This window comes from Nilaparvata lugens, chromosome 7 (assembly GCF_014356525.2).
Source record: "Nilaparvata lugens isolate BPH chromosome 7, ASM1435652v1, whole genome shotgun sequence".
NCBI classification, from domain to species: Eukaryota; Metazoa; Arthropoda; class Insecta; order Hemiptera; family Delphacidae; genus Nilaparvata; species Nilaparvata lugens.
The window spans coordinates 61,814,321-61,841,808 of record NC_052510.1 but is presented as its reverse complement, the minus strand read 5'-3'; the positions used below and the strand labels follow the sequence as shown (position 1 = coordinate 61,841,808).

The 27,488-nt window shown below is 34.2% G+C and overlaps 2 protein-coding genes across 3 annotated transcripts in view; one reads left to right on the top strand and one right to left on the bottom strand.

The window, feature by feature from the left end:
• The window catches only part of LOC111047151 (zinc finger MYM-type protein 3), a 56,411-nt gene extending 51,478 nt beyond the window's left edge, over positions 1–4,933 (bottom strand). The window contains exons 1-3 of one of the 2 annotated variants that reach the window (XM_039433317.1): positions 4,705–4,933; positions 1,733–3,037; positions 977–1,699 (exon numbers count right to left, since the gene is read on the bottom strand). In XM_039433317.1, coding sequence (XP_039289251.1) covers positions 977–1,699; positions 1,733–3,001 — 1,992 coding nt within the window. In that variant the 5' untranslated portion in view covers positions 3,002–3,037; positions 4,705–4,933. Of the gene's footprint in view, positions 1–976; positions 3,038–4,704 lie in introns of both variants that reach the window. The other variant, XM_039433316.1, reaches the window with a different exon arrangement.
• Positions 4,934–5,283: 350 nt separating this feature from the next.
• Positions 5,284–27,488, top strand: part of LOC111046640 (synapse-associated protein 1) — a 91,520-nt gene continuing 69,315 nt past the window's right edge. The window contains 6 exon segments of the mRNA XM_039433315.1: positions 5,284–5,578; positions 12,092–12,325; positions 14,677–14,706; positions 17,621–17,706; positions 18,507–18,611; positions 22,508–22,629. Coding sequence (XP_039289249.1) covers positions 5,421–5,578; positions 12,092–12,325; positions 14,677–14,706; positions 17,621–17,706; positions 18,507–18,611; positions 22,508–22,629 — 735 coding nt within the window. The 5' untranslated portion in view covers positions 5,284–5,420.

Here is a 27,488-nt window from a genome sequence, read left to right as displayed (position 1 = left end):
TTGGATTAGATAGAGTTCATGCAAATGTTGGACTAAATTTTAGGTGTTTCTGTCGTCAATCTACAATTATTAACAATATTTAAAGTTATGCTGTACATAATTTTGTGGTATTTTTCAATAATGAGAACACAAATAGGAATTGTCAAAAACTTTTTATTATTATAAACTATTTACAACAGTACCTGGAGATGTGGCTTAGGCCCGCCGCAAAGTGGACCCACGCTAATCCACGAAAAGCAACCCACACCCGTAGGATGTTTTGCAAACCATTGCTAAGCTTCTCCAGACATCTGTGTAATACATGCAATGAATAATCCACTTGTCAGCTGATTGATTATGAATAATTCCATAGCAATGGTTTACAAAACATCCCACGGCGTGGGTTGCTTTTCGTGGATTAGCGTGGGTCTACTTTGCGGCGGGCCTTAACCAGCCACATCTTCAGCAGTCATTTACAACTTGTTGCAACAAGACAGCTGTACTGTTTGTTTTAAACAAGTTGTAATGTTTACAGACAGCTGTACTGTTTGTTGCAAACAAGTTGAAATTTTTACAACTTGTTTGCAACATGACAGCTGAAGATGTAGCTGGTGTAGCCATGAAACCTGTTGTAAATAGTATTATAATAGAATATGTTTGACAATTTATATTTGTGTTTTCATTATTAACAATCTGCTCAACTGTAACTTTTCAATAGATTGGCTCAAAGAAATTTCAGATTTGAAACATCGGTAGGTAGAAGTGACGTAGGCCTAATTTAGCTACTTCACTAATGCGCTAAATGCGTCTAATTTTGAAACTTTCATAATTAATTAGCCTAGATACTTTTCATGTGTAATTTGGCATCACCAGCAAAAGGAATTGAGCCTTGCCCGCTGGTGAGAGTTGCAATCAGTTAGTAACGCTTGAATAAATTACTATGAAACTATGTAAATATATTATGAAAAAGGTGGTTCGGAACCCACTCAAAACTAACCTTAATCTGCGCATCAGCCTTGGTAGCAGCCTGCCGTTTGGGTCTCGACGATGTCGGAGATTCCTGCTTGACTTCCGTTTCCATTTTGACAACTTTTATCCGATTCGTGAACGACGAAACTTCATTCAGAACTTTGTTGCCACTAGTGGACGCTACAGGAGTGGAGGGGGTACTACCATTCTTACCGTCCTTACCCGGCGGTAGTCTCACCGTATCCGGAATTATACAGATGTCTTCGTCTATTTCAATCTCTGCCGATCCTCCCTTATCCGCTTCTTTTCCTTCAGTTTTCTTCGCTGCACCATCCTCGTTATTGGAAGAAAGAGAAGAGGAAGAAGCCAGACTTATCACTTTAATCATAGGAGTTTCACTTACTTTATCACCACTTTTCTTTCCCCCATCTGTACTACTCTCCTCCTTTGTTTTCTGCTCTTCTTCTCCTTTCTTCTCTTCACTTTCTCCCTTCTTCTCCCCATCCTCCACTACAAGCACACAATCATCCTCTTCGTTGTCTACTTCTTTACTAGAACTATTTTTATCCTTATCAGCCACCAATTTTTTCGTACTACTTTTTTCAATTTCTTCACCTGTTACCACCTCTTTACTTGAACTACTCCCATCTTTATCAACAGTCGACACCTCTTTACTAGAACTATTTCCATCTTCATCAATAGATACCACCTTTTTATTTGAACTACTCTCATCTTTATCAATAGATTCCACCTCTTTACTAGAACTTTTCTCACCAGTCAGCACTTCTTTACTAGAACTATTTTCACCCTTTTCTACATTCAACACATCTTTACTAGAATTATTCTCACTTTCCTTGACAGCGTCTTTATCAACACTTTCTTCACTCAGTTTTTCTACGCAGTCTTCCTCGTTTTTCTCCTCATTTTCGAGATCCTTTTCCTCAGTTGGTTTTGATTGTAGTTTACCATCAACCTCCATAGCTTCATCTAGACCATCTTCCTCAACCTCGTTCTCTACAACTTTTCCATCACCACTTTCATCCAATCTCTTCTCTTCACTCACCTTCTTAACCTCACCTGATTCCTCCTCATTCTTTTCTCCACTATCTTTCTTTCCCCCATCTTTATCTAATTCTCCCTCATCATCTCCAACTTTCTCCTCCTCAACACGTTTTTCCTCACCTTCTTTTTTCTCCTCCTCTTTCTCTTCACTCTCCTTTTCCTCCTCTGTCTTTCTACTTTCTTTCTCCTCCGCTTTTTCTTTCTCCTTCTCCTTCACGTCATCCACCACTTCATCGACCTCCATACTTTCATCCCCGGTCTGTGCAAAAGGATCAATGCAGTTCACATCCTGGACTTCATCCTGGGACAAATCCTGATCACAGTCTTGCAACACAAACTTCGAACACGTTTCGCTCATATTCGTGCTGGATTCATCCAATCCCAGATTACTATCGTCCTGGTCCACGCTACCTTTCAACTTGCTGCCGGTTTCAACTAGTTTTTCACCCTCCTTAATAATACTAGAACAAGTTTTTGGAGCTTCTAACAGCTTGGAAGCACTATCCCCATCATCCGGTATTGTTAAAGATTCATCAACATCCATCGCCTCTTCATCAGCCACAGTTTTATTGCAAATCTGTCGCATTTCCGCAAGCAAACTGTCACTTTTCGGTGTACCCACATCCACGACATCCTTTTCCGATTTCTCACCCATCAAAGTCTGTTCCATACGTGAACTACCCACACTATCGTCCCTCAAACTATTATCTAAACTATCCGACAAACGTTCTACAGTTTTATCTACACTGTTGTTCAGTTTTTCACTATTCGAAGCTATTTCGGAAGATTCAACTGGACCGTTGTCAGTTTTATCGTTTGAGACAGGCACATCGCTAGCACTGTCCGAGATCTCAGATTTGTTACAGTTGGCTACACTGTTCTGATCGACTTCACCGTCAACAGCTGATTTTTTGACGACAGGAGTGCCAACCGTTTTCAGGTTGGTAGTTGTGGCACCTTCAGTGCTGCCATCTTTTTGGTCGTTCTCCATATTGAGTTATAATTATTAACCAATCATTGTAGAAACCTGTAAAAAAGAAATAAGTTATATTATGTTTGTTATTTTTTAAAAGATTATAGTTTGAAGTTTTGCCTCAAATTTTAGTCGTCGAAAGTTTGGTTGACATAAGATTAGACATATGGCAATGAAGCTCACACTACTTCTATGAACAATATTTATGTGCACTGAAACACGTAGCCTACCGTAAATTAGTTCAATGCCCTAAGGAGCTTTTAGGCTAGGCCCACTCCAGAAATTTTAGTCAAGACAAGACAAAACATGATCAGACTCGTTTAGTCACAATACTTCACACAGTTGCTTATGAGGACATTTCTAATCGCAATGACTAATCAGTGTGAGTTGAGTCATAAGCAACAATGTGAAGTATTGTGACTAAACTTGTCTGATTATGACTAACTGGTGTGGGCCAAGCCTTACATTAGTCACGTTTTCATGAATTCAAGTTTTGTATAAAATGCACGTAGGCCTATTAATTTTGCAAACTTCAAGTCAGGTTTACAAAACAAAAACTTTAATCCACTATGCCAATGTAGAAACTTCATCAAGTTTTGTAGAAGTTGAAAATGTTTGACTTTTCGATTAAACTTAAATTTTGATGGTACATTTATTCTACCTGCAAATGAAAAAATCAGATATGAACAGTGGTCATTCAATGTAGAATGTATAAGACTCACAAATAGAAAAGTATGAGAAGTGCGTCAAGTAAACTTAACTTAACGTTATCAAAATCGCCCATTCAAGTCAAACGTTGAAAATCCATGAATCAAAGTAAACTTGAATAATGTAGACGCTTCTTTAGAGTGGCCATCAACGACAGGACAAGTGTATTGAACATGTTTGTCATACATTTGTGTCAGCGAAATACTTCCAACAAAAGTTTTTAAGGTTAGGTTTTTGAATCTTCAATTTTTTCTATTGTTGCTCTAGTTTTTCTTTGCTGCTCTATTAGATATAAGGTTAGGTTAGGCTATTTTTCATTATTATAATTTGTAATTTTCCAGTGCTATTTGTTGTTGAATTATGTTAAAAGCTCTTGTCAAACATGTTTTTGTTTCTAAGTATTTTGCATGAATGTTTTTCTTGTTTGAAGACATGTCAAAAACACTTGTCCTGTTGTTAGTGGCCGTCCTTGCACAAAACAAGTACCTACTTATGGTTATTAAGCTTAGTACACATTTAAAGTGAAATGTTAATTGCATAATAATTATTATAACTAGTGATAGGAACTTGCATTTCAAACTGTAAATTTGACTGATTTAAATTTTAACCGACATAGCGTCTAAAACTAACCTTACATAATTTTCCTTTTTACACTCGTGAAGACCATAAGATACATTCTATTACTAAATTTTGAGGTTATATGTAGATAGTTTTTCTTAGTAGCAGAGATATTATTATTAAAGTAGATAATACGGGTATTAAAAGTACCTATTTAACGTTAACGCAAAGAAGAAGAGGTTAGAAAATGGAGGAATTCGTACACAAAAAGCTTAAGAGATGTGGCGACAATAGCAGTAGAATTAGCAGCTTCCGATCTAGGGACAACAAAATATAAGGATTGTAGCTTTCGAAAATACTTATTATTTCGCTTTCATTTACTAGTATTAAATAGAGCCTCAAGATAAAATAATGTGATCAGTAGTCAACAAATTGAATATTGTATACATGCTTACTTCAGAACCTTGAATGTTTCTCATCTATGTTTCCAAGCCATTATCAGCGTATATCAGCCTTGATTCAAAATCTTCACATAGTCACAGTAGAATCAAAACAAATAACTAATATAAAACACAATAATACAGCGATTCTAAAACGATAAATCAAAAATTGTCACTTTTGGAACGATGAACGCCATCAACCATCTTTGTAGAAAGCGCAAAGCGGCATTTTCCATCTTGAGATGGCACAATGCAGCCAACTGCTTACCGACAATTGATACACTTTTTAGAATTATTTCAATTGTTGCATCAAAAATTTGATTCTTGATGAGAGAAATTTCATAAACAGTTTATAAAAAACTCCACTCTAATCTATAAATATTTTATTCGTAATTTGGAGACCTAAAAGTGATTTGATCATCTTCTTGAAGCTTATGAGCATTGCAATTTTGAAAAGTAATAAAACTGATTAAAATAAATTTTCAATTCCGATATCAAATGTTATATTTTGTAACTAGTTATTTATTGAATTAATTTTATGTTTTTTACTGCGCAGAATCAGTCAACAAACTGAGGGATTCGATTATTTTCTGTCAGTTCGTCTCGAGACTCGCGGTCGTCTACATGCGTGATCAGCTGATACGAGTTTGACATGTACGCAATTTCAGTTTTGTGAAGTGCCCTGTTATTGATATTTTCGGTGTTGTATTATCTAATAAAAAGCAATAAACATGTTTTCGGGTTTAACAAATCAAATGAGTAGTTGGATAGGTAAAAAGCAAGAGGGTGATGTTCCAGCAACTGATGAACAACCAGTCTCATCACCAGTTTTAGATGACAGTACAGCTACTGCACCAGCTCCAGTCGATGAAGATAAAAAGGATATAAGGTAATTTGGCCAAATTTCTTCCATAAAATAACGTTGATTGTTGGTTTATTTATTGAAATAGTTTCAATCAACAGTTGACAAGCGGTCTTTACTCTACAACGTCCTAACCAAAATCAAACTATCAAGTTAGGTACTCTTCTTCAAAATCTTCAGTCAGTCTACGATTGCTATCATTTGGTTTTAATACCGGCCAGTCAGCATTATTTAGTGCTTAAATTATTTAGTGCTAAATTATTTTAAAGTTTTCCAAAATGTTTCAATTTGATTGACCTCTCACTCAATATCATCAGAGACAAATGATTACTACAAGTTGAACGGTACATTTACTCAACACTCGGCACGTAAAAATAGCAAATAGTAGTCACTTTGTATAAAATTTGAACTTCGTTCAACATTTCAAAGAATTATGCTGTGGAATTAGGGCAGATCTTTTAACTTCCCTACAATCCTAGACGGGACATTAAAAATAGACAAAGCAACGTAACTTTAATACTATACTACTTAAGTTACAAAGACTTAGCAAAACAGAATTTCACTTTTGTGCAAGTAGAATAAATTAAGTGTTTTGCATATTAGATAAATATGACCACCACATAGGCCTCCAGTAGGAGTTATAGGAGAGTGTCAGTCGGGATCCAAGGACCACATAACTATTGTTCCTGTATTTTTACTTCGGACTCTCATTGTCTCAATCATAATTTTATATAAGTCTTCTCTTGATACGTTGTATCTAGGAGTTTTTCCTAAGAATTCACTCTAACTATTGGCAATCACAGGTTGTCAATGCGAAATATTAGTAGAAGAGAATCTATGATAAAATTTGTCTAATAGTTCAGGAGATAGTCAACTAAGAAAGGATTTAAACATTAAGAAATTATTTTTATATAGGCTGTACTTACTAAAGATAATAGCTGTCTGTAATAGCGTAATCTTGGGCTTTTAGTAACAAGCTCATTTGCAAATTTAATACCACCATCTAATAGGATAGTGGTTGCTCTAACTGCCAACCTGTCTACTCGACTATTGACAACCCTGATTAGGAGACGACAGAAAACATGACAATTCTCCAATACTAGGATCGTGGTGAAGACATCGGAAGTAAAAAAATCATGATCTCTCCCGCAATTAACTCATTTATATTCAATAATCGGATTGATATGATCATACAACTTAAGGGTACTCACTTCGACCAAAAAACAGGTTATCTATGGTTGTAAATTATGAATTTTATCATATAAATATGGTAAATAAATCCACTAGAAAATAGTGCCACTATAAACCTCTGTAGAAAACTAAAAATGTCAGTGGTTTTCAGGGACACTTGTACACTCCTCATAACTTTCTCTGAATTAACTCAATTCAATAGCTTTTTTGAACACTTTCAATTTTCCCTGAAAGAATTTAAATCATTGTAAACCAATTTTTTGTTCATTTATTTCCTAAAATGATGCGGTCATAAGTTTCAAGTTTTTGCGTGAAAAGGATGATTATGATGAGATGCCCTACAACTTTTGATGGGTTCCGAACCACTAGGAAGACAGTTTTGAATTTATAATTTTTTGGACATGATTGTGAATTTAGTGGAGTCGGCTACTCAATTGTTCACCCATCCATCGGGAGTACGGGCGCTGACTACACAAAAAATAGCAATACCTTCTGTATAACTAATCACTAACGACATGAGTGTTATTTGGGCTTTGCCTGTTGCACACATAATTATGTAAAATTTAATTAATTCAAATTTAATGGATAAATTATGAAGCTTATCTCCTATGATACTGAAACACTCATCGTATTCTAGAACAATTTTTAAGTAGTCAATTTCCTATCAAACTCTTGAATTGAATTTTATTTTATAAATTCTACATTGGATATAGAAGTGACGCTGCTATCTGTGATATTAATCAAGCCACTATACAATCTTATCAACGGGTAGCTTATGAATCATCGATGGCTTATGTTAATGCAATTTACTGACTGTTCTTGTCTCTATTTATATGCATTGTGATGTAAACAATAATAGTCATATCTGTTTCAACCTTGAAAGTTCGGATGTAGTTTCAAAAAATGCCAGCATAGAGATACTGTACTATAGAATAGTTGATAGAATACCGTATTATAGAATAGTTCTTATACGCTGACAGATTAAATTTGGTCCAATGTTCCGTGGATGTCTTTCATTTTTTAGTTGTACAATTACATTTTTTGAGATTGTTCATAAACTCATTAAGTTAGTTAGCTTCTAATTTGTGTGGTGTCTGTATTGTATCTTCTTTGAGCTACTTCATACTTACTGAGGTAGGCCTACTTACATGTTACTTGTCTTGTATTCTTTTAAATATTGTGACCAGATTTTTCGTGAAGTAGTTACCATATCTTTTTAACACAATTTTTTGTTAAGGTAATAAATAAGTAGTGTCAATGAATAACTCCAATATTCAGTTCTTGTGATTTTTTTCCTCCTTATTTTCCCTTCTATTCCCAATATAATATGTTCTACCGAGTATTTCAAACTATCCTTAAGCAGTAGACATGTACAACTAATGACAGTCACTGTCAATATTATACAGGATTGATTTACATGATGTTCGTAGCAAAACAAAGGGGAACGGTCTCGCTCATGTGTAGATATTGTTTGTATTTAAAAAAAAAAAAACGTCGTTGATTGTAACAAACGTGAAAAACTTGGAGTAAATGTCATTACTAGATAATATAACAAATATCGGTGATCGAGCTTCGCTCTAGAGTACAAAAGCATAAAAAATATATTACGAAAGAAGGAATTATAATAACATTCATAGTTCATACAGAAATGTTCTATCTAATCACAGTAAATTGAGATTAATTCCCAGAGAAATGCAAAAATTTCCCTCACAAAGGCCCGGTTGCACAAAAGCCAGTTGAATTTTAATCCTGATTAATTTCACGTGAACCGAATCAGAGAAGACCATTCCAAAAAGATGGATCTACTGGAATTAATCAGGATTGAAAATAACCCGGCTTTTCTGCAACCGGCATTAAGTACCTGATTGAATGATTACAAAAATTCAACAGCTGGGTCATAATTTTGACACAGTCTCACACACATGAACTCGCTCACTCACTTCACTTTCATCACCAACAGACGACAAATACAATTATTATCAGATGTTTTCCTAGGATGAATAACAATTATTCTTTTAATGTCCTTCAGCGAGTTTTCCCAGGGATGAGACCTAGTGCAATCGAATATTTATATTATAAACCTACTATGTTCTGAATTTCGTGAGAATCGTTAGAGCCGTTTTCGAGATCCGGTGAATACAAACGCATATAAACATCTAAACATCCAAACATCTAAACATATAAACAGAAGTCGCTCGTCTAATAGTATAGGATAATATACTTAAAAATTATTACATTTTGAACATTAATAGTTTTAGACTACACTAGGAAACCAGCCTGGGACACCAGTAAGCCACTGGTGCCCGTGTGTAATAGCAGTTATTCGATACAAACACCTGCGATGATTCTAGGACAGCAGTGATGTCACAGATTTGGTGTCCATAATGTATTAGGGTCAAGTCACACTGAGCGTTATTTCAGGCGTTTTCAGACGAGTCGGCAGGCCACGAGGCCACAGTATACATACAGTATGGAAACTTGGCTAGTACCCTGTCGCAAAAATCCGCCATCTTGTTAGGAAGCGCCGCATTGTAATAGTATTGATGGTACGTTCGGACAAAGACCTTAAAGAGATATAGACCCACAATGCCTATGCCTTCCCAATGATAGCTCTTACTTGAAATTCAAGGCCGCCATTGGGGTATTTTAGCACGAGATATTATATACATAATATTTGTAATACTATAGATCACAAAGACATTGGTGGCATTGGTATGTAATAATCTTATGGGTTGCCCCCTCAATGGCGGATTTCAATTCCAAGTACGAAACTAGCGCTGCATGTGAGTCTTTGCATATTTAAGGTCTTTGGGTTCGGATCACTTTAATGATCTCGTTCACTGCCACGAGCCAATCAGAAGACCAGAATTGTAACTTCCCAAGGTCACGTGACGTGTCTAGTATTTGCGCCATGTAAAAAGCATTGGTTAGATAGGCGTTTTATTGACAGTTTCCATTCATTACCTATTCTGTGACGAGGCTCTCCGGTTGACTGATTATCAGCCGATTCCTGAACGCTAACCCAATTAGCAAATCGGAGAGCGTCCTGCCCTGCGTCTGTGTTAATATAGAAGGCAGTGATAACTGAGAATCGGCCACTCTTCAATTCTATCATTACAACTGACTCTGTAACGTGAAGTTCACTATAAGCTCAAAAACACTATGTTTTATATTAATTCTCTACCATTGTTCTCATTATTATTTCCACTGACTATAACGTGTATCTAACTAGACTATAGCTGTACTACTGTCAATCAATTCAATTCAATTCATTCTCTCACACACACACATACAAGTTTGTTACAGATTAACAAAAAGAATAAGATAAGATATCCATTTATTCAACATAGTATATCATACAATACAATACAATAAACAGATGAACATCTTCCGAAAACAATACAAATACAATATAAAATACAAATATACAATACAATATAAAATACAATACAATACAATACAAACAATACAAAACAATACAATACAATAAACAGATGAACATCTCCGAAAATATAATCTAGAATAAGTTATTGAAAGAAACCTCACCTCAATAAAATATAAAATTTGAGAACCAAATTAAACCGAGATAATTAAAACAACATACATGCAAACAACAACAAGAAAACAAAATAGGAAGAATAGTGGTGCAAAAAACCTCCGACTTGGGAGGGATATGGGGAGTAGAGAGATGGAGAACCAGCTCAGCCAAATAGACTTATAGAAACAAACACGGTTGCCAAGTTGACGATCAGGTTCAGTCGATGCAGTGCTTTCAGACAGAGATCATACGTATCATGAGGTGTTGAACATTCACTAAAGACATAGAGAAACAATAGCGTAAGTAGATATCCCATGGTATAGGGCGTTTATGTTGCAACTCTTACGGTTATCTCAAGCCGATTACTGTCTATTATTGTCGATTTTTACTGTTTTGTCCGGGTGAGAGTGTATGAACGGCACAATATGAGAGACTGCCAGTGTCACACAGCTTCAAGGGAAAGAACTATGTGGACTATCGGCTTGAGATAACAGTGAAAGTTACGACATAAACTCCCTATACCATGGGATATCTACTTACGCTATTGTTTCTCTATGCTAAAGACTACAGAACGTTGCCCACTCTAGTACGGTAACATCGCCGCCGCTGTATTCCTATTCTTTTCATAGAAGAAACTAGGTATATGTGTATTATGAAGTGTTGAACACTCACTATACTCCGTACAAAATTACTTTTGACTTGGGAGGAACAGCAGAGAAGGCATACAGCGGTAGGGATGCAACGGCGGCGATGTTACCGTTCTGAACCGGCCAGCGTTCTCTAATTTCCAGTAAGTATTCAAGCGCTCATGTTAAACTTACGAAGTTTCCTCTTTGAAAGCATTGAGTCGACTGATTCTAATCGACAAATTGGCAACTGCGCTTCTACCTATGACTCCATCCATCACTGTAATCAGCTGATCTCCCTCCATTTCTCTGCGCGGCATTTTCCTTCAAGTCAAAAGTAATTTTGGGGAGCAGAGTGTTTTATTCAGTTACCGTACCTATTTATTATTATTTTATTATTATAATTTTTACAAGAAGCACTGAATGGGAGAGAAAAACTAAGGATACTCCTAAGGATACTATTTCTCTCCCAAATTTAGATAATAATTTAAAAGTCCGAAATGAGGTTGTGATTCCACTTTTCTGAAATTTAGTTCTTTTCCACTCAAAAACAACTAAAACTAAGAATTTTGAAGGTTGAGAAACTGGATAGGAAACAAAAATATTACACTCAAATCACTGATAATTGAAACATTTTCACGTAATTTTACAAAATTTAGAGCCGGAGAAATGGAACTTATTATTCAGTGTAATGATTGATAGTCGATATTATCATATCGATAAGTCAATGTCTAGTATCGATAGTCATCAATGATCGAGGCAGTGGAAGTCTTGTCTGTCAGTCGGTCAGCCTGTACTTGTCAAGTGTTCATATTTGAGTTTCAATAAGTATATAATGTATAATTATCAAGTTGTCTTTTACTATATTCTTTGCCCGTTACAACACAGAGAGATGGAGAACCAGTTCAGCGAAATAGGCTCATAGAAACAAGCACGGTTGCCAAGTTGACGATCAGGTTCAGTCGATGCAGTGCTTGCAGAGAGGAGACTAGGTATGCGTATCATGAGGTGTTGAACACTTCTAAAGACAACAGAACACTGTCCGCTCCAGTACGGCAAAATCGTCGCCGCTGTATCCTTACAGTTCTCTGCTCCGCATATTCTTCCAAGTTGAAAGTTCTTTTAATTTGACTACGATAACAATGATTTCTTCAACTTATTTGTGGCTTTTTTGGTGTGTTTCAGCCCGATCAAATCGGGTCCGGCCGGCATGCTGGGCAATCTAGGAGGCCTAGGCGGCAGCGTGAAGACACAGATGTCCAGCTGGCTGGGCGGAGGCATACCCGGCCTGCGCAAGGGAGGCGGCGCAGAAGACGGCAGCGATGACGTCACTAACGAGGCAGCCGGTGACGTCACAGCCGCCACAGACCCTCCCGCTGACGAGAAGAAGCCTGAGAAGGACGATGATGACAATTCTAGGTGAATAATAAATTCAAAAATTAAACTAAAATTGTTTTATTGGCAGAAATTAAAAAAAAAAACATCTTAGAAATACATTTAAGCAATACTAATTTGACAACATGGGAATATACTTACTTACTCCTTGGCGCTAAAGCTCATTCAGAGCCTTGACCTCCTTCAAAAAACCTCTCCATTCGTCTCTATCGGCAGCCTTACGTCTCCATCCCCTGACACCCAGCTTCCTAATGTCCTCCACATCCTCCAGCCAACGCTTTCTCGGACGACCTCTCAGCCTTCTCCCTCCTGGGTTGTTCCTGAAGACCTTTTTTAAAATTCTTGAGTCACTCATCCTCTCAACGTGTCGCAGCCAACTCAAACGCCTCAGTTTTATCTCGTCAACAATGTGACATTTCTGGTACAGATCATGCAGCTCTTGATTTGATCGTATTTCGCCATTCACCATTAACATATATACAGGGCCAAATATCTTTCTCAAAACCTTTCGCTCCCAAATATTTAATAGATCGTCATTCTTCTTTGTCAAAACCCATGGCTCTGCCCCATACAAAACAATTGGCTTTATGACTGTTTCATATATTTGTATTTTCACTTTCCTGGACAGGGTTTTGGATCTCAAATATTGGGTCAGAGCATAACATCATCTGTTTGCGGCAGCTAGTTTTGCTTTTATGACAATATGGGAATGTACTATCACAAAATAAAATGAAATGCCAATTCTTTATTTATTCATACAATAAGTACATCATCAAAATGGTAAGGAGAGAAAAAAATAAGGTAATCTTGTGCTATTCCTCTCCCAAATTTAGATAAGGTTGCACATATTTGCATCTCGAAGTACTAGACCTGTTTGAGATTGTAAATAATTATTTAGTTTGAGAGATAAATATATTATATTTGATGATATAATAATCACTGAGTGGAAATGGGACAACTCAAAGTACAAAATAGTGACTTCTGATTAGCTAGGACTTCCCAAATTTTGAACCACTTGTCTCCAGAAATCGTGTGTATTTCTTGGCCCCAATTTTGTTGAATAATAGTCCACTATGAGGATACAAAATCGACTTGTTTTCATCGCTCAAGACTTTGGGTAAATAAATTTTTGATATTTTCAAAACTGATGACTGCATATTTGTATTAATGAGAAAATATCAAATGTGCATTTATTGTGTTCTGTATTGGATCACAAAATCATAATCTTTAATGTTGGCCTGCTTTTGTTTAAAATAGATCTTAAATTAGTATTAGTATAACAGGAGTTATGTTGGTTTAAAATTCTGAAACTTGGTCCTGTTTCTAATATGGCCATGAATTGGTTCTGGTCTTAATAATAATAATACTGAGGGTGATGCCCATATAAGCTCTTAGGCTTGTGCCTGGGTAATGAGTGATAGGGATGATGATGAGAGATGACGACTACTTTTTAGGTAGTCGGGACCGACGACTTATCGTCTCCTCCGAAAGACGGGGTGGTATCTATGTGATTGTGCTGTGGTCAAAAACTTTTGCCCCCGGTAGAGATTCTTGTTATATAAAGTAACCAGAAACAGTGAGCTGTGGGCTAATAATGGCTGGTATTTCAAGAAAGATTTTGCATATTCATCTGTCTAAAATTGACTCTAAATTATTTGAGTATTCTTTCAAAACTTCAGCCTGTTCAACACTGTTGAAAGGACTCGTGGTTTTTCAACTATAAAGATTACTGTCGATTCTCTTTTCAAGATTATAATTGTATTCTATCGTTATATCAAATTATATACATTAAATTAATACACCAAATAAAGTGAATAAATTTAATTAAAAAATCTGTTGATTCAAAGTTCAATTAAATCTGTTATGTTGTTGAAAATCTGCATCATTCTGTTTCTTTCTTTGTATTCCTTATCTAAGTTCTCTCTCATTTTCTCGTCTCATTTTATTTTGAAGCGATCAACCTTTAGTTTTCATTAGTTTTGTTTTCCACAAATTTAAGCTTTCATCCTACAATGTGTTGTCTCTTCAAACCCTAGATTTTTATATTATAACTACTAGTCAAATACAGTATTTGAATAAGATTAGTATTCTAAAAGGTGTAGTCTCTGCATTATTTTCCCTTGAAAGTTTCAATTTTTCCCAATTGATAAACTTTTAATCATTTAGTATAAGTTGAGATGAAGAGTTTCCCTACCAATTTTCATGAATTTTATGATGAAAATTTTTCCTTCCTACTTTCTATCAACGAATATATTTGTTTCATATCACGATGTTTACCTCATTATTTAGACCCTTCTGCCTTATCTTTAAATCCTTCTAATGAGTAAATAATTCAATTTTCCATCCTCAATATTGAAATCGTGTATCATGTACAGGATGGCTTTTAAATTCTTGGAGGGCAGGAGGTGAGTCATCATCTCCAACATGCTAAAACTATTTGCTTGCAGTAATTTCTAATTATTTGTAATTGCTCGATTTAATTACTGACAAAATTACAAACGTCTATGAACTCTCGTTGAGCATGCAAACTATAACGAGTGTGTGCAAATTTCTGGGACAATTTAGCTCAATATTCTGCATATAATTTTGATTCATTTTCAGCTCAAAATAATAATCAATCATCTACTAACACCATTGTAGATTGTAAAACTCATACGTTTGCATCCTAGTTTGACGTTTTAGATACAGAATAAATTTGCAGCATTTTGGAAACTACACAAATGCTATGTATATTGTTAAATTGAGCACCTCATCATATTTTTCATGAAATTTTTCACTAACTAAAAATCAAATTTTTTGATCGCTTTCATAGTTGCCTCTCAATTTTCTCCTCAAAAATTTCATCTAGCTTATTTTAAACAATATATTTTCATTCTCATCCAGCTTCTTTTTATGATTTAATATTTTTTTTTATACAGTATATTCTTTTCTGAACTCTCTTCTAGTAGATTTTAAATAAAGTATGAATTTGAGCTTCAAACTCTCTTTAAACCACAGTATAAATCTTCACTTCTTACTAAAATATTTTTCTTATCCATAGTAAAATTTGAATTTGACCATATCTAAAGATTATTATCTTATTAAAAAATGCTATATTTCATTAGTTTTCTCCAATATTTCTACGATATACATTCATATTCTTAGAATTCCATTGATTAATTATCAGTTTTTATCGATAAAATTTCTCAAATTAAGATTACAAATGTAATTAGGTACTCATGTCGTAAAATTAGATGCATTATATTTTAAAAATATCTCTAGGAAGTCTAGTAGTTAATCATTGTACTAATTTGTACAGAAATGTAGGTACTAAACTTTTTAGGATACCAGCATGCATAGTATGAAACCATATTTATGGTATAAAATATTTAAATTTATTGATTACACTCCTGTAATTCATTTGAAGTCATAGAATAAAATGACAGTTTGTCGAGGACCATGCTATTTACAGATCCTTGATTCAATCTGCTAATTATTAAAATAATGAATACTTGATAGCATATTGAATAGTGAATAGAATATTGAATAGTTAATTGAACCTTCAACAATGTCTTTTTTAACCAATCAGTCAATAATGATACCGTAACCATTTAAGGCTGTGCAAAGGCTAAAATCAAAATTTCTACTGGTGATATTTTTCAAAAGTTTTCCGATTTGTATACTATCAAGCTATCAAAATTGAAAAGTTTTCTCAGTAAAACATTTTTTTTCGATCATTACTTTATGAGATATGATAAGTTTAAATTTATGTGCCAGAACATTTCAAGTTCGGTGAAAGATAAAACCATGAGATTCTAAGAATAGATTCTTCATGGTATTGTTGATCTAATAAAACAAAAATTTTCTGAAAATATCAATTTTTGAGAAAGTTATTTAATCTATCCAAAATAACCGAAAATAACTCAACTAAAAGTTATTTTTGGCCATTTTTAGTAAATTGAATAACTTTCTGAGAAAATGATATTCTCAGAAAATTTATGTTCTATTAGATCAACAACACCATGAAGAATCTATCCTCAAAATCTCATGGTTTTATCATTCACCGAACTTGAAATGTTCTGGCACAAAAATGTAAACTTTAGGCGCTCATATCTCGAAAAGTAATGATCGAAAAAAAAATGTTTTCCTGAGAAAAATTTTCAATTTTGATAGCTTGATAGTAGGCCTATACAAATCGAAAAACTTTGAAAAATATCACCAGTAGAAAGTTTATTTTTAGCCTTTGCACAGCCTTAATCATTAGCTTATAGACTCATCTGATTAATTCAATGTGTGTACCTACTGATTTTCATAGGTTATGCAGTGCATAAAATATATAGTTCATTTAGTTTTTTGTTATGTTAGGTTAGGCTAGATGTTAGGTATCATGATGAGAAGTAATAATTGATTTCAAATTAAGTTTAATTTCATATCCTAGTATATTTCCCAAGCCACGGAATGATACCTAATTATCCATCCACATTTCATACCTCCAAAACTCCCAATATATTTCTGCACCTTGTTCCATTATTGTAATACACATTCATGTCACGTTTTCGTACGGTGCTTCCTTCCTATAAGTTGTGTTTGTCGAATAGATTGTGGAAGCCTTACAAACAGGAAGCACCCGTTTACCCTCTGCTACCTCAGGGGGAATAATTCTACACCCTCAAGTCAACTATAGTGAGGTCCAAGTTATAATGACAGTGTTTGATTAATATTGGTGTCGCTTTCATTGTCTATCATTCGAAAAAGCAGATAGCGCTATCTTTTTTTAGCTTTGTCATAATGATAAATCGTTGTTTAACAATGTAGAAATCAATTAATTGAAGAATATTCAATCTCAATTATGAAAGTGTATTATTTAATCATTGAAAAATATATCCTCTTGACGAATAAAATATAATTTATAATTTTAAACAATAATTAACATTTAATATCACATCAGATATACTGGTATCAGCTATATTTTATACATTTATATATATTTAAATATAATATACATTATATATACATTGTATATCATATATTTATACATTTATATATATTTCTCAAATATGAATGATTGGGAAAGAAACAACAGGCTTAAAGCCCAAAACTGTTCCTTTCCCAATTTGGATAGAAATTGTCCAAAAATAGGTTATGTTCATCACATCATAAGTTTCATACTATAGAATGAAGTGGAAAGGCAAAGAATCGGCAACACTGTTCCCCTATATTTCTCCACTGCCATTTTAACGTGGGCTCCACTATAGGTTGTTAAAACTTGAGATCCTGTTGAAAGAAACCGTTTATTGTGGAACAGTTCTAAAAAGTAACTGGTATTTGTAACTGTTCCAGTGCCACAGGAGGAGCGGATAGCGAGGGCCATGTATCGGAGGAAGAGACTGGTGAAGACAAAGATGGACAACAGGCTTTTGGAGCTGGTAAGTTGTAAAATTTAAATTTACAATTTACAATTTTAAAACTGTCAACGACTTATTGCTCTATTTTCTCTACCTTTAGTGAGATCTAAGCTACAAAGTCAGCAGAAATGATAGGATTGTTTTGTTGCCACCTTTAATTTTCAGTTTTCAAATTTAAATTTTCATTTCCAATTTTAAAATTATCAACGAATAATTGTTCTATTTTCAGCACCTATAGTGAGATCTGAGTTACTAAGTCAGTAGAAGGATGATAAGGATGCATAGCTTCCACCATTCTTTTTCAATTTTTACAACTAAATATTCAATTTTTAAATCGAATTTTGAAATGATCAACGAATAATTGTTCTATTCTCAGCACCTATAGTGAGATCTGTGTTACAAAGTCAGTAGACGGATGATAAGGATGCATAGCTTCCACCTTTCTTTTTCAATTTTTACAACTAAATATTCAATTTTTAAATCGAATTTTGAAATGATCAACGAATAATTGTTCTATTCTCAGCACCTATAGTGAGATGCACTATTATAAAGTCGTTGTTAGTATTAGTATCCTTATATTGTAATTTATATCTGATAGGGATTTTTGTTTATGTAGTTATTTTGTTCTATATCTCTGATGTACACAATAAAGCTTAAAGCTTTGAATCTATCTTGAGTTGAAACCACAATTTTATTCTATTTTTATACTCATTTAATTCAATTCAGTAAAAATTTTACTTTATTTTGTGTTTGAATCTGTAATTACATGTCCCCTTTAACTTACTCTCTATCATAATTTTTATTTCTACATCATTTTATAGGTGAATGGAAGTACCTATTGAATAAATGGCATGGTATATCAAATGACTTGAAGAAGTTAGGAAATGTAGAAGATGTGGCTTATATTATTGAACAAAAGAATGAAGGTAAAGATCACATTCAGTATTTGTAATATGGGAGAATTATTTGGTCTGTCTTACGGGGGATCACAGTATGGTAGATTAACAAATCAGTCAATCAATTAATAATATAACACTCAATCAATCAATATAAATTACAAAGCACAAAACTTTCATCACATTATGGTATACTAACAAATCAGTCAATCGATTAATTCATAATATAACAAATCACTCAATTAATCAATATTTTACTAATCTGGTGAATGGTTTGATTCCCATTCACCTTACTTTCATCCCTCATTGCTAACTTATTATTGTACAATCATTTGGACATCATAAACAAGAATATATATTCTTCAGTGAGGTCCACGTTATAATGGCAATGGAGAAAGATACAGTGTCGCCGATGCTCTGCCTTTTCACTGCCTCCTACTGGAGATAATTATTGATATCTTATTATATTAAGCGAGCAATTTCTTTATTTATATATATATATGGTTATTTTTATGGTTATATTTATGTTTAACGAATCTCGAAAACGGCTCTAAAGATTTTCACGAAATTTGGAACATAGTAGGTTTATGATATAAAGATTCGATTGCACTAGGTCTCATCCTTGGGAAACTCGTAGTACGAAATTAAAAGGATAATTCATCCTTGGCTGAAACAGCTGTGGATAGTAAAAAAGTGAGTGAGCGAGTGAGTGAGCGAGTGAGTATGTGAAAAATCAAAATATCGCATCCCCGAAATTCATAAGATGACATATAGCCAGCTGTGAAATATGAACACAATCATTTTAGAGAATTGTGTTCTGTTTATCAATAAATAAAAATAACGAACGAAGCTCGGTGCCCCGATATTCTGATTCATTATGGCTTAAAATAATCAATTATATTCTATTCGTTAAGAAAATATATTTTTTAACTTGAGATTTATAAGTCTGGGACAACACTGTACTATCTTTCTGGCAGAAATTTGGGGCATCATGGCTTGTGCCAACATGGGCATTGCCAGACGCTATCTTGACAAGCACATAGTAATCTTTGTAAGATTGTCAGGCAGCCCCCAAGGCTCTTGACTCCAATGAAATCAAGTCTAAATTGATGTGCGAGTGCCACAAAACACTCAGCAGGCTTGCAGCACGCAACTCTGTGCATCTTGGTTGGGTACCTGGCCATGTAGGCATAGGAGGTAACGAGCGTGCAGATGAGCTTGCTAAGCGGGGTTCCAGTATGCCATTCTTTGGTCCACAGCCAAGCTGTGGCATAAGCAAAACAACTGCCTTCCATACAATAAGTAAACAGTCCAGGGACTTACACCACCAGCAATGGCAGGGTCACCCTGGTCAAGCACTTGGCAAAAGGCTGCTGGCAGATGCTAGCTCTCACTTCACCAGCTGGCTGGTGAGGTTGGGTAGAGTCAGGTCAAGCAGTTGATTCCCTGATAACTGGACACGGCCACTTCGGGAAAAAACTCCACACAATTGGACTCCTAAATGAAAGTCAGATGTGTAGGCTTTGTAATCAGTCCGAAGAGACTGCCAAGCATATCATACTGGATTGCGAAAGACTAGGGGCTGGGGAGAAGGGCTCTGTTTGGCTGTAAGCAGCCAGGTGATGAATGGGATGTTAGTATAGGGAAAAAACTCCTGGACCTTGTAAAGGATACAGGTATTGGTTTGCCCAACTAACATAATTGGGACACACAGTAAGCTTCGGTTGACGTGTGAGGTTCTTTGAACCTTTGGATCCTTGAATCCGTCCCTTCAAAAACATAACATAACACATAACTTAAGATGACTAATTCCATTATTAAGATTAAATATTTTGTTAATTCTACAGAAAAGATCTGACAACTTTGCGAGACAAGGTAGACAAGGGCCCATATGAATAAAACTAGAGCAAATGCTCATGAGCAAGAGCATGGAGCATAAGGTTTTGCTCATGAGCAAAAGTTAGAAGTAAAAGCATTTGCTCATTTTTATATGAATAAGCTTCACCTTATACTCTTACCTTATGCTCCTGAACTCTGGAGCAAATGCTCACGTATTTAAAGATTTTTCATCAGCTGATTTGATTTTGTAGCCTTAATTTGTTTTTATAGCTCACGGAAGCGCTAAATATGCAAGTAGGTGGCACCGCTTGTGTTTGCGTCGTCTGCTCTGTTTTCTATTTATGAATGGAGTTTTAGGTTAGTTGAGTTTAGAATTTTGAAATAATAGCGTGAATAAATGTCATCTCTATAATAATCTTCAGCATATTCTTATAATATCAATAGCTTCTTATAATCGTCTACACTCTCATCTTCTTAAATGCCTATTTCCTATTTTGTGATGGCTATCTTTACATCAGGTATCTTTTGTATTGATCCTTTTGTAGGAATAATGGTGATATATATCATGATGAATCTAAAAAGAGTTTTATAGTTCTCAACTATTGGTTGTGATCGTATCTGGTATAGTTTCCTCTTCCTCATACGAATTAGTTGAACCATTTTACTATGGGCAAAAGGTGATGAGCTGCTCTAGTCAGGACTCACCTTTTTTGAAGCATTCTCTTCAAAAGTTGAGCAAATGCTCTAGTTTATTCATACAATTTTGAGTATAAGCTTTCACTTATGAGCAAATGCTCAAACTATTTTTTTGATGAGCATGAGCAAAAGGTTTTGCTCACGTTTATTCATAGAAAATGAAGCAAATGCTCAACTTTATTCATATGACCCATTGATAGCGCTATGTGTGCTGTCGAATGATAGACAAGGATAGCAACACCAATGTTACTCAAATACTGCCATTATAACGTGGACCTCAGGACCTCACTATAACAATCAAACAAAAATATATAACACGTAGAATGATAGTCCTTTCAATTTGAGCTTCTTGAATGTATATTTCATTCAGAAAAATTTCCTATAATATTTTATCGGATGTGAAACATACTGTCTCAGGAATAAGTAGTCATTCATATGCGACAGTAGATGGTAATTCTTGAATAATTTTCACATCCATTATAGCACTATAACATATTCAGGTGGAGGAATATAGGCAAGGTATGAGCCGAACGCGAGTTCTGCTCATCGTCTGCATTCCAAATGAGATTTATTGTCATGAGATTCAAAGTGAATATTTTAGATCGTTTGGGGTTCTATTAGGATAATGTCGAATAATGCATTTTAAAGGTATTCATTAGATTTGAATGTTTCAAAATTTGAATGATTTTCTATAAAATACAAATTGATCGGTATTATCGACCTAACTAAAAAAAAAAAAATTTCTGAGAGTGATAAAATGTTAATATTTCTGTCATATGTCTTATAAGTTTTTTAGAAGTTATCTTTCCACGCACACGGATCTATTTTCCAGTGGGGAAACAATTTACATTGATTATATTATTTTGATTTGTAAAGTTTTTTTGCTTGGAAATAAAGAATAATGCATTTTAAAGGTATTCATTGGATTTGAATGATTTTCTAAATAATACTAATTGATCGGTATTATCGACCTAACTAAAAAAAACTGTCATATTTTTTTCCTGATAGTGATAAAATGATAATATTTTTGTCATATTTCTTATAAGTTTGCTAGAAGTACTTTTTCCCCGCACACGGGGAAATTCCATTCCATGTGGGGAAAATAATTTCCATTGATTATATTATTTCGATTTATAAAGTGTTTTTTGCTTGGAATTAAATAATTAAATTTTATTGAATTGAATTTTATTTATTGTCTCCCCTTTCTTCATGTGATTTCTATAATAAAAATGTGAGTGGCACATAACCTAGCTTCATTTGGACTGTTGTATTATCATTGGAACCGTTTTTGGCGTAAGCCTGAGGTACTCTTCTGAAAGTTGTATAATTCTGAAGATTATATGATTAAATATTTTGTGTATTTTCCATCATATTTTGTGTAATTTTTGCAGTAACAACAAAAGCCCTGGCTGGAGCCAAGTCGATTGGTGGCTTCCTGTTTTCGGCTGTCAATAAGGCCGGAAAAACCGTGACCGAAGCTGGTGCGAAAATTAAGAAGACTGTCGAGGAAAATGTAAGTTCCACAATTTTCTTTCGATTTTCCTGTGTTTCTAGTTGATAATTCATGTGTTGTGATGTTATATTATGTTTTCTGTGTTCTGTGCTCTTGATATAATTATGTATTGTTTGTTTTGTTGTAGTGAAGAATTTTGTTAATCAAGGTATTTTGCATTAATTATTTTTCTGAAAGGGCTATTTCAATGAAATAAAAAATTCTAGTGGCGCAGAAGAGGTGTTTCCGTGTTAAAAGAGCTATGCGTGCTATATCTAATCTGGGCATGAGGGACTCCTGTAAACCTTTTTCCTTAGACAATGGTATATTGCCACTTTCATGTATTTATATTATGGGTTGTTTGATGTTTGTTAACAAAACTCTAATCTTTTCAATATGAGCGGAAGCATTCATGAAACTAACACACGGTCAGGTAATCAGATTGATGTGGGGCGTGCTAGGCTTGCCAAAACACAAAAAATGTACTGCTATATAGGAGTGAAAAATTTCAACAGGTTATCACTGAAAGTACGAATTATGATCTTGATCCTTTTGAGAGAGCAATAAAAGGATGGTTGAAGAATAAAGCATTTTATTCAATCTAGGAAATACTGGTCTGTAATTGTTATCATTAGATAAAATATTTAAGTAGCATATTTGTATTTTAGTTTCTAATATTATAATATATAACGTGTACTTGTATACAAAGTATCAATGTTATTGTATCCTTATGAAATGACTTTTGTCAAAGCAATTATTTTGTTTGTGACAATAAAACATTCTTGATTCTTTACACTAACTTGAAAATAGCTTGAAAGCTGAAATTAGTAGTGCCATAGAGAAACAATAGCATAAGTAGATATCCCATGGTATAGGGCGTTTATGTCGCAACTTTTACTGTTATCTCAAGCCTATAGTCTACGTAGTTCTTTCCCGTGAAGCTTTATGACGCTGGTAGTCTCTCATATTGCGCCGTTCATACACTCTTACCCGGTCAAAACAGTAAAAATCGACAATAGTCGACAGTAATCGGCTTGAGATAACAGTAAAAGTTGCGACATAAACGCCCTATACCATGGGATATCTACTTATGCTATTGTTTCTCTATGGTAGTGCTTATGTAGGTGTTTATATGAAAAATATATATACTAAAAAAGGTTACTATGTAGTTATTCTCATATTTATTAAAAAATTATATTCATTTATCAGATAGATTGTTATTCTAGAAACACTCCATATGACTTCCACGTCGAAAACGATCATAAATCACTAAATCCGCAGCTCTGTTTACTATGCACACATTTTCCCAAGTCCTGAAAACAATTTTCCATCGCGATAGGGCACTGTTATTCCGGGAACTGAGGGCTGTTTTTCTTTTGAACGGAGTTTTCTGAACGGAATTATCCAGTTCTGAGGTCGCCGCCATTGTGAGAAGAGATCAGCTGGGATCAAGAGTGAAAGCTGTGAGGCGGGTTGCGTCTCTAAACAGTGCAGGCGCTTTGTCCTATATACAGTACCACTGCCCGCTAGATACTCTATCGATCGCTTTTGTCAAGCCTTCCAGCTATTATTGTACAGCACACGCATATTATAAGTTTTAAAACAAATACTCGTTGTTATTGTTATACGCTATGTAGCACACGGATTATATTCAAATCCTTATGTGTATTTTAGGAGTTGAGGATATATAGTGAGGAGTTGAGGATATAATAGGTTATAATAAATGAGGTCCACGTTATAATAGCAGTGGAAAAAGATAGCAGAACAACGTTGCCGATCCTCTGTCTTGTCAATGCCCTTCTATAGACGGTAGCTGATACAGGTTTATTGATCTAAAATTAATTGTTCATTCTTGTTCAAAATAATCAATTATATGTTTCAATAATTTCATAATTAAGATGAAATATTTTGTTAATTAATTATCAATTCTACATTGCCAGAAGACGATCTGGCAACAGAGCAAAGCGAGAAAGAAATAGCGCTATCTGCTTTGTTGAATGATAGACAAGGATAGCAATACCATTATAACGTGGACCTTACTATAGAGGTGATTTTTTTAGTCCAACGTTTGAGATATCTCTTGAATATTTTCAGTTAATACTCATTCTTGGATTTGAACAGTGGCAATATTCCTGTTTCTTTGAAAACTAAGATGTAAAAGGGACTCTTTAAAACGATTTTGTTTTAAAAATTCTTGCCAATATCCATGTTTATTTGAATGCTAGGATGTATAAAAGACTCTTTAAAACGATTTCGTCTGTATGAATTCTCCTTTCCTGAATAATATTTATATTTCCGTAAAAATATGATGTATTAGAATTTGTATCTATTCAAAACAATATCGTCTATATGAATTCTCCTTTCCTAACTAAATCTCTAGTACGATTATAATCGGTATTTATCATCATACTGATAATAATAAAAAAAATTTAATTTACTGTAGTTCATAAACTATCCTTTTATATTCATATAAATCAAGTGTTAACCTTTCGATAGATAGATACATACACTCATGGGATTTCAGCTTTCTTTACACTTAATACTGAATAAAATAATCAAGAATATTAATATACTGTAGTCCATAAACTATACTTTCATATTCATAAATCAAGTTTGAGCCTTTCGATAGATAGATAAACTCATGGGATTTAGCTTTCTTTACACCTAATATAATCTATATTATCTCACCCGACATAATCTATAATAATAAAAACTTTTTATAGGCGAAGTTAAGAATTTAACTCTACTACTCAACCGTAATATATTGTAGCCCAAATATATATCATTCATATATTTACATGACGTCTTAATGTTTTTCTTGAACATCTTGACAAAATGATACTTGAAAGTAGCTGTCACTTCGAAAAAATGTTGCAGTACATTTCTCATTAAAGAAAATAATATCAAAGTAAAACCTTTCGTCAATTGAACCCTGAAAAATTTCACATATTATTGATTCTTTATTGATTCATACTATAAGTACACCATCAAAATGATAGGGAGAGGAAAAATAAGGTAACCTTGTGCTATTTCTCTCCCAAATTTAGATAAGGTTACACATAGTCCGAAATAGGTTAAGCCTTGTAGTTGTTCACTTCACACAATTTTCAGTCCTTGATTATTTTTACAAGGTAGATTTTTAGATTAAGATGCTTCAAAACCAAACATAGAAGAAATATTTAACATTATTATCACTAAAATAGGAAATATTCACATATTGGAGAAATAATTTTGCAGGACCAAAAAAACTTAATATTCTAAAAGCACAACTGAAATATCATAAACAAGGAAAAAGTACTGCTAGGAAAAACTATTCCACAACTTTTTCAGTAGCTTTCCTCCACTGACTGGACAGCTTTTTTAGGGTGACAATTCCAAACTTTCCACAGTACTTTTCCCCGTTGGAATTCCAGAAATTCTCCCGGAAGTCAACAAGTTAGCCGTCCTTATTGATTGCGATGAAAACCGTGTTATATTTTCACCGCCGGTTTTCCGCCTCCAATTTCCACGTCGGAAAATCTGGAAAATCCCCACTCGACGCTGTCACGTTTTTGTTGTCTCTTAGTAAACTTGGTTAACACTTTTTTGCGATGTTGTGTGTCAACATTTTGCTCTTCATAGCAGCCAGTTCTGTAGCTTTGATTTTGGAAGCTAGCGACTCGTGAAAAAGTCTCTCATCCCACATTTATTCATTCTTTATAATCTATTCATTCATTTATTTATTTCATTCAATGATAAAAATACTTAAGGCCGGTCTCCGAGCTCGGGATTTAGCCAAGTAAAGCTTTGTTTACACTAAATTTATTAACAAAATGTTAATAAGTTGATCTTTATAGATTCTATTAGATTGAACATAATTTATCATACACATGATAAACATATGTGTTTGTCAAGTTCCGTTCAATCTAATAGAATCTATAAAGATTAAGCTATTAACATTTTGTTAATAACTTTGGTGTAAACGCAGCTTTATAGACTTTGAACAGCTGGAATCAGAAAATTTGCTTTCCGAAATGGGGCGTAGTCGTGATAACCTTTATCTTCTCATTTCTATAATAATTGGAAACGTTTTCCCTTGAAACATTCAAATACTCTTTTCAACTTATTTTTGTAGTAACATGTTTCAACTTTGAAGTCATTTTCAAGAAAGTGGACATTCTTGACGGTCTTTTTGTGGAAGGGAATTTGAAGTAGAAACGATTTAGAAACGAAATGAAACATTCCTAAATAATTCAAAATAACTGAAACTTTACACTATTTTCTCTTTATTTCATTTTGTGATCAATTTTCTAGTTTTTCGATATTCAATTTGAACGTTGACTGCGACCACGCCTCGTTTCGGAAAACCAATTTTCTAACTCCAGCTTTTCAAATTCTGGAACTTGGCTAAATCCCGTGCTCGGAAACCGGCCCTAAATGAAAAATGTTCATTTTATTGAACAGATTATTGACAGATTTTCGAATATTGAATCAACCAACTTTTTTATTCCATTTCAAGATTATGATCGCACATTTATTTTTGTTAGACTAGTGACAATACTTAAAAATACTCATTAATCAATAACAATACCAATACTCATAAATAATAACATTCACAATCTGATGAACGAATTCTTCACGCTGAAATCCCAATACTGTACTGATATGAACAAAATACTTTGGCAATAAGTGGTTCAAGTGGAAGGAAAAACAGGCAAAAAGTTTCAAACCAACAATTATGGTTCTGAGAACATGGTTCATTATAAAACTATACAGTGAGCATCCAGTTATTAGGTTTGGGAAATAACACGCTCAAAATTTATCAAAGAAATTGCAAATATCTCATCATGAACCTGTCAAGTTGGATCTACATCTACAGATTATTTCTTGAAAACTCAAGT